Here is a 13,373-nt window from a genome sequence, read left to right as displayed (position 1 = left end):
TGTTTCTACCTACTTCCAAATTGAATCTATTTCCGGACAGTTTGAGACCATTGTTTCTTGTCTGATTCTCATTCAATGTGAAAATTTGGTCACTTTTGATGTTGTCAATTCCCTTTAAAATCTTAAAGACCTGTATCAAGTCACCTCTGAGTCTACGCTTTTTTAGGGAAAACAGATTCATGTGCTTAAGTCGATTTTCGTATGATTTATTTTTGATATTTGGAATCAGTTTTGTGGCTCGCCGTTGTACTTTTTCCAGTCTGTCAATATCTTTAATGAGATTCGGTGACCATACGGAAACAGCATATTCTAAATGTGGACGAACTAACGATTTATATAGCTTGTTAATGAGTGATGGACTTTTGAAATCAAAAGATCGCGCAATCAGTCCCAGAATCTTATTTGCTTTCTCAGAGGCTGAAATACATTGCTTGGATGATTTGAGGTCGTTACTGATAATTACGCCGAGATCTTTTTCACTATCCACGTTTGTTAACGAATTTCCAAATAACTTGTAATCGTACTTACTGTTATTTTTACCTATGTGCATTACCTTGCATTTACTTGTGTTAAATTTCATTAGCCACTTTTCAGACCATTGCTGTAATTGATCTAAATCTTCTTGAATATCTAATTGGTTTGAGTGATCATTTGCCACTCTGCACAGTTTTGTATCATCAGCAAATTTGGAAACAGTAGAATTTAGTCCATAGTCTATATCATTTATATATACTATGAATAGAAGTGGTCCAAGAACGGAACCCTGAGGAACTCCACTTGCAACACTTTTCCATCCAGAAGTTTTTCCATTTAAAACAACTCTCTGTTTTCGACCATTCAACCAATTACTAGTCCAACCTAATAGGCTACCACTTATTCCATGCAAAGCTAGTTTAGTAATTAGTCTTTCGTGTGGGACGGTATCAAAAGCTTTTGCAAAGTCTAGATATATTAAATCTATATTGTTTCTTTTGTCATAATTCGAGATAACTGTGTTGTAGAATTCGAGTAAGTTAGTCACGCAAGAACGTTTCCATCTGAAACCATGCTGGCTATCATTTATCAAACGGTTACTTTCTAAATGATGTTCGATAGCATCTCTGATAATAGTTTCCATTATTTTTCCTACGACTGAAGTCAAACTTATAGGCCTATAGTTATTTGGTTTCTTTTTGTCACCTTTTTTGAATATGGGAGTAACGTTAGCTAGCTTCCATTCTCTTGGGACATCTCCGGATATGATGGATTTCTTGAAAATAATTTCTAATGGAACAACAATCTCATTTTTCATTTCCTTTAAGATTCTTGGATGCCAACCGTCAGGCCCTGGTGTTTTATTAACTTTGAGTTTGTCTATACACCTTTTAATTTTTTCTTTTGTTATATTTACCGTAGTAAGTTTACCCCAGACTTTTCACAGGTTTCAGTTTGGGATTCACTTTGAGGTGTTTCGTTTACGAATACCGAGCTAAAATAATTGTTTAAGATATTACACATTCCTTCATTTGAATATTCAAGTTGACCGTCAGCAGATAATAGTGGACCAATGTGATTCCTAACAACCTTTTAATCTCTAATGTAACTATAGAATTCTTTGGGATTCTCTTTGGATTCATCAGCGATGTTTATTTCGTATTGTTGTTTTCTTTTTCTTATTGTCTTTTTTAAATCTCTCTGTATTGATACATAACTTTCATAGTCATTAGATGCACCCGAGCACTTATATTTCTTATAAGCCTGTCTCTTTTTAGCAATACTTTTTTCAGTTTCTTTGTCGAGCCACCCTATCTAGCCTAGTAACCCCCATCATACTTCTCAAACACCTCATCTCAAACACATTCAAACTCCTTCTCTCTTTTTCTCTTATGTTCCATGTTTCTGCCCCATACAGTGCTGTTGGCACAATCACTCCTTCATACAGTCTCCTCTTAGCATCCATTCCCAAATGTCTATTCCTCATTACACTTTATAATCCACCAAGGTATTTACCCGCTTCTCTCAATCTACATTCTACCTCCACCTTCACTCCACCTTTTCCTGCCACATTTGCACCCAAGTATCTAAAACTATCCATTTCCTCCAGTCGCTCTCCCTTAATGCTCACTTCTAGTCTACTGCCACTTGTACATCTCATCACCTTACTTTTACCCACATTTATCTTTAGCTTTCTTCTATCACATACTCTCCCAAACTCTGCCACCAACTTCCTCAATCCCTCCTCCGATCCTGCCACAAGCGCAGTGTCGTCTGCAAACAACAGCTGGCTCACCTCCCACTTTTCTCCATTTTCTTTAACCATCTCCAATCCCTGACCCACTACCCTTGCATTTACCTCTCGCACCACCCCATCCATGTATAAGTTGAACAGCCAGGGAGACATAACGCATCCTTGACGAAGTCCCACCTTTACCTCAGACCACTCACTCTCTCCATTTCTAATCCTGACACAAGCTCTACTACTCTCATAAAAACTCTTGACAGCTCCCAGAAGCTTTCCTCCTATCCCGTATATCTGCATAACCTCCCACAGTGCCTTTCTGTCTACCCTATCATAAGCCTTTTCCAGATCCATAAAAGCCCTAAAAACATCCTTTCCCTTTCCTATAGCTTTCTCACATATCTGTCTTGCCACAAAGATCTGATCTACACAACCTCTACCTGTCCTAAATCCACACTGTTCCTCACCAATTACTCCTTCTGTTCCTCTCCTAATCCTCTCAATCAAGATTCTCCCATAAGCCTTCCCAACTACACTTAACAAGCTAATCCCTCTGAAACTACTACATTCACACTTATCCCCTTTTCCCTTGTAAAGAGGAACTGTACAGGCACTCCTCCAGTCCTCCGGCACTATCCTCTCTCCAGCAAACATTAAATAACCTCACCAGCCAGTCCACCATCACTGTACTTCCCTTTTTCAGACATTCTGCATGGCATCCATCCAGACCAGGTGCCTTACCTGCTTTCATCATCTTAACAACTGCCTTCACCTCGTCCTTCCTTATTTCTCCTCCATTTTCCTCACTCATCACAGTCATTTTCTTCGCATTTCCCACTGCAACAATCTTGCCCCCCTATCCTCCTTCACATTTAGCAACTCCCTAAAATATTCTGCCCATCTTCCCCTTACTGCCTTCTCTTCCATTATCATCTCTCCATCTGCACCTTTTACCTTTTCTTCTCTACTTGATTCGCCTCCTCTTCCTCTCTTAATTTATTACCAAAACATCTTTTTATTACTTTCAAAATTTTCTGTCATACTCTTACCCCATTTCACATCTGCTCTCCTCTTTGCCTCCTTTACCTTTTGCTTTACTTCGCTTTTCTTTTCTTTGTACCTCTCATATGACTCCCTCGTCCTATTTTGTATCCAATCTGTGAAAGCTCACTTCTTCTCTTCTACAACCTTCTTTGTAGTGTAAAAGTGTCATCATTTCTCTATGAACAGAGTTTTCCTCTATCATAGACAAAATGATGTGTGGCTCTGGTCCATAGAGGCGCCCCATATAGACCCTAAAGTATCAACTGCATGCTACTTTGCCACCATAACAAGCAGCCAATACCCAAGATGGTAAAGATGTAAAAAAAAAAAAAAAAAAAAAAAAATGCAAGGAATATTTTTTAATTGGTTTTGGTGGTTTTATTATTATGAATGAAGTAGATCAATATAAGAGATGGTTTTCTTCAAAGATTGGTAACAAAATTGAGAAAAATATTATTTATAAGATGTAGGGTATTACTAATCTATACCTTCAGGACAATGCAACAATCAACACATCTATATGCCATGCTTCAGAACAGCCAAGCATTAATTGTATGTTAAATAACACTTTTCCAAATTAATACATCCAAGGCTAAATATCACTTTCCCTAACAGTTACATCCTATGGTAAATATCACTTTGCCTCCCTAATACACCCTATGATAGATATCACTTTCCTGAATTAATCCTATAATAGATATTACTTTCCTTTAAATATCACACTTGAGAGGTCCAGAATGGTAATAATCAAGGCTGAACAGTTCAATACTTACTACCTAACAAACTCAGTCGGATACACATTGGGACAGCAAACGAGGCCATAGAGACAGGAGGGGAGAGGGTTGTACCCCATAGGGCAGAGCAGGAACAAGAGTCAAGCTCTGCCCTTTTTATAGGTCACAAAAAGAGTTGTGGCCTCACAAGTTGGAACATGTAGGATAGGGACAGGAGCATGGATAAGAAAGACAGCAATACAAGTTGGGAACTGCAAACCAACCAGCTGAAGTATGTGAATTTTCCTTACTCAGGTCATAATATATATATATATATATATATATATATATATATATATACATATATATATATATACATATGTAATATGTATATATAATGTTACGAACACTTAAAGTGCCTCTCGTAAACTACTTCGTTCGGGTAGTTTACGATTAGCAGAGGTAGACAGGCAGGCAAGGAGGAGGAGGAGGTGGAGAAGAGGCGATGTCGTAACCAAAATACAGTGGGACGGTCAGATTGTGCTTGTAGCCTAACTGAACTGTGTCTTTAGACTGTTGAAGACATCGCCTCAAGCCGGTGAATTCTTGCGCCCCCTTTGCCCACTATTGGTAATCTTGTTACATTACCTGCATACGAACTGGAACAGTTGAACTGTGGTATTTATAATTACGTGAATGTGTATGTTTTCATTGTGTACAGGAATACCAAATTTGTTTGCCCTGCATTATTATAAGTGATCAAGGAAGATCGTGTGTTTTTGTTCACTCATACCATCTTTGTCGTTGCTACTGAGCTTGGCGAATCTTAGAAGTTGTATTTGAACAACACTGTCCGGAGCCGCTCGAAGGAGCCCGAGGTGTTCGTTTCACTGGTGTCAGAAGTGGGATCTACCAAGCCTTAGTAGCTGCCGCAAAGGTGGTTTGAGTGACCACGGGACAAGGAAGTTGTGTGCTATTCCTTTAGTGAGTTCTGAAAATGGCGGAAGGTCCCGGTGATGTCAGTTGGTCCATTTTGGAGGTGCTTCAAGCCCTGCAGGAAAAATGCAGGCGGTACAAACTAGCGTACAGAGGGATATGCAGGACATACGGGCAACACAAGAAACCTTGAACAGTTGTGTGCAGGGGTCGCGTAATCAGCTGTTAGGCTGGAAAGGCGAGCTGAAACGGTTCACGGTGGCTAGTTGCACTGATGTGAAGAGTGAAGTTAAAGAGGAATTGGCTGAGGTGAAGCGGGGCATGAAAGGGAAAGTGGCAAAGTTGGAAGAACGGCTGCGAAATATAGAGGTGTCAACAAAACCGGACAACCCGGCTTCGAGGATGGGAACTCCGGTAGAAAACGCAGACGGTGACGTCAACAGCGAATTGGGCAATAATGCTCGGTGGAGACGACGCGCTTCGGAGGAAAGCTGTTGTGCTTCCCTAGATGCCTCTTCCGTGAAACTCGTCTCAGGCCCCCTGTCGCCATGCTGTTCCCGAAATAGGCGGAAACCACAGGAGTACGATGGACGGGTACCATGGGACGCCTACCTGGCTCAGTTTGAGCTACTGGCCGGGGACCAGGATTGGAGTCGGGACGAACGAGCCATACAACTCGTTTCCTCGTTGAAAGGCCCCGCCGTGGAGCTGCTAAGCCAACTGAATCCTCAACAACCCACCTCCTACCCCTGTATTGTTGCTGCTTTGGAACGCAGGTATGGTGATCTCCACCAAAATGAGGCGTTTCGTGCTAGTTTCCGGACTAGGATTAGGGCGCATCGGGAACCTCTGCAACAGCTGGCCCAGGACTTGGAACATCTAGTGAGGAGGGCATACGCAGGAGCCTCGGAGGATGTGACAACCGTGCTGTTGAGAGACCAGTTTCTGGACGCTCTGGGAAAACCTCAGCTGCAGATCTACGTGAAGCAGGCGCACGTGAAGGATCTGCAAGAGGCGTTAGCTCGAGCTCTAGAGTTCGAGTCGTTTGTGAGCTCAAGTAACGCGAGACGTGACATGGGTACAGGGACACCAATGTTACGTGCCAGAAGGAGCATCACAAGGAAGGCGACTATCGGAAATGGTTCCCATAGATTTACTGGTACGTGTTGGAAATGCGGCAAGAAGGGACATAAGAAGAGGAAGTGTACCGAGCAGCCCCGTTCTCATTCCTTAGAGAGAGGGAAGTACGTGTACGAGCCATGCTGCTGGGGATGTGGACAGCTGGGCCATTATTCTAACGAGTGCACGCAGATGAGGACCAGCAACAAGACTGCTTTGGCGTAAAACGACGCCAGGCTGGAGATAGGGGCCCGATCCCAGCCGGAATCCTACAGGCCCCACTCCCGCTGAGATGCCGCAAATCTGCTCCCCAGGCTGCACAGGTGGAGAGCACAGTGGATGGTGAGCCCTGTCGACTCACCGTAACTCGAAGGAACCAGAGTTCAAGGAAGGCATGCAGGTCTGGTTGCACAACCCTCGACGGCGTAAAGGTATCTCTCCCAAGCTGCAGAGCCCATGGGAAGGTCCCTATCTGGTGGAGGAAGGGGTGTCTGACGTCACCTTTCGAATACGTCGGAACTTCCACAGCCGACCTAAAGTGGTCCACTGCGATAGGATGTGGAAATACCATGGACGAGGGAACTTTTCTCGGGACGAAGAGATGAACCCAGCTATCCCCCATGGGATGACTCTTTAGAGCAACCGGGGCTATTGCCGGATACCAGCGGGGATGGAGAAGACGTGGCGAATGATGCGAGCAGCGACGCGGAGTTGGGCGTGCCTCTAGACCCTCGGGACATCGAGCAAGAAGCCAGGCCGACGAGATCCCGACACCCACCTCTTATCTGGAAGACTTTGTGATTGAGTGAGTTAGGGATGGACGGGTCGTCCATATTTGAAAGGAGGGGGCAGTGTTACGAACACGTAAAGTGCCTCTCGTAAACTACCTCGTTCGGGTAGTTTACGATTAGCAGAGGTAGTTAGGCAGGCAGGCAAGGAGGAGGAGGAGGTGGAGAAGAGGCGATGTCGTAACCAAAATACAGTGGGACGGTCAGATTGTGCTTGTAGCCTAACCGAACTGTGTCGTTAGACTGTTGAAGACATCGCCTCAAGCCGGTGAATTCTTGTGCCCCCTTTGCCCACTATTGATAATCTTGTTACATTACCTGCATACGAACTGGAACAGTTGAACTGTGGTATTTATAATTACGTGAATGTGTATGTTTTCATTGTGTACAGGAATACCTAATTTGTTTGCCCTGCATTAATATAAGTGACCAAGGAAGATCGTGTGTTTTTGTTCACTCATACCATCTTTGTCGTTGCTACTGAGCTTGGCGAATCTTAGTTGTATTTGAACAACACTGTCCAGAGCCGTTCGAAGGAGCCCGGGATGTTCGTTTTAATACATATATATATATATATATATATATATATATATATATATATATATATTTTACACTTTCAGCAAGGTTAGAGACTATTTTGGTTTCTGCTCTTTATATCAATTCAATTTTACTATCATCATTTTTTGTGTGAAGACCAAACCACTTCTGTGTAGTCTAACCTAGAGTCACACATTGTTCTTTTATGTTTGAAGACAAATCTCTACTCGCAGAGAAATACCAAGCCAGTTTTATTTCCCATTGTCTCTGCTTTTCTTAAATTTCTCCCATAACACTCCTGGAACACCACTGCATTTTTCATGCTCCTGTGTAATAAGTCTCTACAATGGCCTGTGCATGTTCTAAATGGAGTCTGAATGGGGCAGAATGAGAGGACTAGGTATTCCCCATTTTGTATTTTTCACCTACAAAGAATCATTATAAGCTTTGACTTGGCCATGCCATTGGTATGTACAGTTTAGAATATAAAGTATTGATAATTTTTGTAGCAAGTTGATTTCAGTTAATATATCTTAATTTATTTCATCTTGTTTGTTATTTATTCATTGATATATCTATCAATTGATTTTATTTTCAGATTATGGAGATAGTGGGCACTGATGCATGGGATGCCCAGCTGTGTCTCTATGGGGATGCAGCAGACGAGATGGATCCAAGTAAGGTTGACTACAGCATCACTTGTACTCTTGGTTGTGCAAGAATTGTGTTCCTGAACAAATTCATCAACACTGCTTTGGTGAGGCTACTGCATTTAATCATGTTCAATATCTTTTTATATCATTATTGTAATTCATCCAGTTTGCTAGAGAACTCATTTTCTACTGAGACACCAGCTAGTGAATACCTATTGTTAAATTTATTACTTCCTGTGAAGATTATATCTTTGAATAGTCACAAGTGATTGTGTTGTGTTTTTGTAATTGTATATGTATAGCACTATACAGTTACAGGTATAAGATAAAATGTAGTGTTCCAGTAATTTAGAATCAAAACAGTAGTCTGTTACTGTACTCCAAAGGTAGGAGTAAAAGTATAAAGTAAGCAGAATAAGCTTCGTGTATTTAGTTTATTTAGTGACTGCTTTTGTTTCTTTTGTTTATTTATATTATCTCTTTGCCATTTATATTGCTGAAGTAAGAGCAAAATGGCTTGTGAAGGTTGTGTGAACCTGGAGGACTGTCTCAGGATGTGAGGAGGAAATTCGTCTTCTCAAGAGTGTGCTCTGTAAGAAGAGTGAATCCTCCCCACAACCCAAAAAGCATTCCACCTCTTCCACTTCTGCCACTGCCATGAGCAAGTGGCGATCAGTGGGGTCCCATTTGTTGAGCCTGCATTCGGTAAGTGGGTGCCCTGCAGAGCAATCATTTTGCTCTGCTGGAAGATGAGGTGGCTGAAAATCAGGAGTTCTTGGTGGTGGGGGACTCCATGGTGTGAGGCTATGACGATATCCTCCAGCGAAAGACTAAAGGATGTTGCAAGCTTGTATGTCAACTGGGCTGTGAGATCGCTGATTGTACCCAGACCACCAGGGAGCAAAGGCGGACAAACACAGTTAAGACTGTTTGTACGGGAAGTAATGAGGTGGGTAGGGTGAGATCAGAGAAACTTGTTCAGAATTACAAGGTACTCCTTCAGGAGATGAAGGAACATGTCACATAGTCTGTGGGATCCTTCTGAGGATCTATGCTGGCTTGTGTTGCAACAGTAGAACCATAGGGATCAATGAGAGAATATCACAATTGTGCACGCTACTGGGGGGAATGTCCTTGGTGTCTCTTTTCCAGGCATCATGACCTTTACGCTTCTGATGGGATCTACCTTACTTGCAGAGGCAAAGATGTTCTTACAAACCTCATTGTGGGAGTTTGTAATGAACTAGTTCCTTTTTTGGGGTAGAAACTCGAAGGGAAGGGGAAATAGTGTATTGGGGAATACAGAGTAGTGTATAGCAATAATGTAGAGCAATATGTCAGTGTAGGACAAAATATAATTTTAGGGTATAACGTCAGTAGAGAACGAAATATTACATTAGAATGTAATGTCAAAGGACAAAATACCACAATGGGATATAATGATAGTGGAGGACAAATTATCATGATGGGATGTAATGATAGTGGAGGACAAAATATCATGATGGGATATAATGATAGTGGAGGACAAAATATCATGATAGGATATAATATCAGTGGAAGACAGAATATCATTTTAGGAAGGGATGCCGGACAGAAAATCTGCGAATGACAGGTGGCAGGTGTGGAACGAGGTGATGTAGGGGGGCAAGGTGTACATAAGAGATCAGGTGACCATAATGGACCAGATATCCATGATGGGGTGAATGTCCATGAGGTATTGAATGTTAGTGAAGGACCAAATATCAATATAGAGCAAGGTCTCAATAAAGAACAAAATTATAATGTAAGGCATGATGTTAAAACTCAAAAAGTGTCAAAAAGAAATAATCAAGAGTTTCTCAAAACCATGTATTTTAATACTCATAGTATTAGGAACAAATTCCAAGAAATACAGGTGTATGTCAAAAGTGAAAATTTCGATATGATAGGAATAACCGAGACATGGAGAGTTTGAAGTTGAATTTAGTATTGCAGGATTTAAACACTTTCATCAGGAAAGAAACCACAAGAAAGGTGGGGGTGTTCTGTTGTATGTTAACTCTGTGTGGCAAGCTATTCTTTTTCAAATCCCTTCTGTAACTATCCTATTTAAATTTCTTTTCGTGTCCTCTTGTTTTTCTCCTATCCCATTTTCGTAAGTCATCTCTATCAAGGACTTCCATCCTTTTCATAATTCTATAGATGATTACCAGGTCTCCACTTTCTCTTCTTTGTTCCAGGGTTGGTAGTTCAAGTTTGTATGTCAATTTGGAGAGTGTTGGTGCCATCTTTGTCATTGCTCTTTGAATTCTTTCTAATTTCTTTGTTCTTTTTAGTACTAGGTGTCCATAGTGTTGCAGTATACCCAAATTTTGGTCTTATCAATGTAACTAATATTTTCTTTACCATTTCTTCATCCATGTAGTCAAAGGCCACTTTTATTGAACTTAACAAGTTGAAAGTTTCTCTGACTAATTTGTTGATATATTTGTCTGGTGCCTTGTCATTGGTGATAGTTACTCCTAGATCCCTTTCTAAGTTGACTTTTTTTTATTTCCTTTGTACCAATTTTGTATTGTCACGATAGTCTGTTTTTGCTTTTTCCGAATTCGATTATTTTACATTTCTTGATGTTGAAATTCACTTCACTCTTCTGACTCCATTTCCACATTTGGTCCAAGTCCTCTTGCAATGATTTGCAATCTTCCTCTGTACTTACTCTCTTTAGTAGTTTTGTATGATCTGCAAAGAAGCTCATACAACATTCCACACCTTCATCCATGTTATATATATGGCAAACATTACAAAGCCTTGTGGGACTCCACTTATCATTTCTTCCCAATTTGATTTCTTGTCTCTGAGTACCACACTCATTTTCTTCCCATTCAAGAAATCTTTTATTCATTCCAATAACTTTCCTTGTATTCCACCTATCATTTCAATTTTTCTTAGTAGCTTTTTGTGTGGTACTTTGTCAAATGCCTTTTGTAAATCTAAGAAGGCATAATCTGCCCATCCATCCCTTTCTTGAATTATTTCTATTAGCCTCGAGTAAAAGCATATTAAGTTTGTGGCACATGATCTTCCATTTCTAAATCCAAATTATTTTGGATTTAGTATTTTGTTCTCCAAGTGATTAATCCATTTACTTTTGACAACTTTTTCACATATTTTTTGCTATTGTACTTGTAAGGGAGACCAGTCTATAGTTGGTTGGATTTTCTTTGTTCCTTCCTTTGTGTATTGGTACAATATTTGCATTTTTCCAATCTTGTGGTAGTTTTCCTTCTTTGAGTGTGTATTTTGTCCATTAGTTCACCTATACATTCTTTCAATAGCCAATTTACAATACCATTGGCCTGTGTGACTTTCTGATGTCAAGGTTTTTTATTTGTTCCCTTATTTCTTTCTGTGTGACCGTTATTTCATTGTTTAAGGCCAGGAATTTTTAAGGAATGTTATTTTCATTAAATTGCATTATATTTTTAGAGTGTACTGTAAGCAAGCGTACTGTAGCTTTGCCTACCTGTGACATCACTAAGATGCATTCAGACGGAGACTTAAACTAGGGCTATTAGTTTTTAAGAGGATGAGGAAAATTCCCAAATTCCAGTTCAGGATTCCACTAAAGGAATAGTTTAGGGAGAGATTGTAACAGCTAGAGTTTGTATTGAGAAGCGAAATGAAGTTTCACAATATAACACAAAGTAAGAGTTGGTAGATTTACACATGGGTGCGAACACATACGCCCTTCTCTCTGTTTCTTGTGCATAGCTAAGATTAATCTCACACCCCAACTATCCCCATTAACAGGTATGTCAGTGCACTTTGTAAGATTAATGAAAATAAGTGACCATATTTGAGAATTATATGATATACATTGAAGATATAATACACAAAAGACTCGACACACGCCGTAAACACCTCCATTGTTGTTGTCGTCACGGGACCAAGAAGAAGAGAATTTACGACGGAAAAGGAAACCTGGTTTGTATTGTAGGGGTGGGGAGTGATCGTGAGTGTCAGAAATGATATCTCTGCAGTGGTAGTCAATTGTATTAACATGGAATTAGCGAAAAAGAAAGAAAACAACGACTCAACAGCCAGTCATGTACCAGAGCCATCTGGCGTCAGTCGATCGAACCGTGATGTAAACAAACCTTGCCCAAACATGTGCAATGAGAAAGACTTTCCAGGATTTAGTAAGTACAAAAGCAGGAACTTAAGTCAATTATTGGAGATAGAGAGAGATATGAGCAAAAATAGGATTCAGTGGGAGAATGAAATTATGGACTTAAGAAAAGATATCATAGGACTAATAGATTGCTTAGCACAGGTGAATCACAAAATTTTTGACCTAAGAAAAACCAACTTGGATCATACAAATGAGATTAAAGAAATGAAAAGGGATATAAATGAACTGAAGAATGATAATGAAAAGAAGAAAGCTAATGATAATAACGAGCGAAAGTTTAAAGAAAGAGGTGAACAATAAATTACAAGATTTGACACAAAAGATCGAAGAAAACCTAGGTGAGGAAAGTATTCAGAAAATTAACCACTTCCATACGGTGACGCCTACGTAGGCGGCATGAGGAGCAAGTGGGTACTCGATGATGCCGACATAGGCATCTTGATTATATTTATTGTAGTCGTATCTACGTAATTTCCATTCTCTCTAAACTGGCTTCATCAATTTTCTATGGTTATCAAAATACACGGGTGAAAGAGAACAAACGATTGAGCACTGACTTTATTTTTTATAATGCGATTATTATGACGCAACATCGCACATCAGGCAGCTAATGCTGCCAGACATGCGATGTGCCCTGGAGTGAAGAGGTTAAGAAGTGGAAGGAAAACATCGAAAACAAGGAAATTGTTTTTAAAGAAATAGTCAAGCAGCAAATGCAGGATAATGCAAAAGACACAATTATCCAAGTGATTAACGAAAAAGCTAACTGGGTCAGGGATATACTAGATAGAAAAAAATGTATTGTGGTATATGGACTAAAAGAAAACAGGGATTGGTGAGGTACATGAGAGAAAAAGAAGAAAAAGAGACAGCAGTAGTAAAACTAAATGAAATTCAGGGAGGGGAAAGAGATGCAAGCATTGAACTGGAAGAGACATATAGAATCGGTCGCTATTCTAAGGATAGAAATCGACCTCTAAAGATAAAATTTAGGTCACAGATGATAGGAGAAGACATATTTGAAAAAGTAGGCAACTTGGCAAAGAGTGAAAAGTACAATAAGATATGGATAAAAAGAGAAATGAATACCGAGGAATTAGAAAAAGAAAAGTCACTAAGAGAAGAAGCAAAGGAAAAAAACTTGATGAGAATGGAGACAGAAAGCAAAGAATTCCATTGGAGAATAATCGA

General features: G+C 40.2%; 1 protein-coding gene across 11 annotated transcripts in view; it reads left to right on the top strand.

The window, feature by feature from the left end:
- Positions 1-13,373, top strand: part of Vps13 (vacuolar protein sorting 13C) — a 1,483,510-nt gene that overhangs the window by 678,863 nt on the left and 791,274 nt on the right. For all 11 annotated transcript variants that reach the window (XM_076210284.1, XM_076210280.1, XM_076210283.1 and 8 more), the window contains one exon: positions 7,954-8,112. In XM_076210284.1, the coding sequence (XP_076066399.1) occupies positions 7,954-8,112 (159 nt within the window). The remainder of the gene's footprint in view (positions 1-7,953; positions 8,113-13,373) is intronic.

This window comes from Oratosquilla oratoria, chromosome 27 (genome assembly GCF_046742065.1).
Source record: "Oratosquilla oratoria isolate Oo_2021 chromosome 27, ASM4674206v1, whole genome shotgun sequence".
NCBI classification, from domain to species: domain Eukaryota; kingdom Metazoa; phylum Arthropoda; class Malacostraca; order Stomatopoda; family Squillidae; genus Oratosquilla; species Oratosquilla oratoria.
This window is presented reverse-complemented; position numbering and strand designations above follow the sequence as displayed.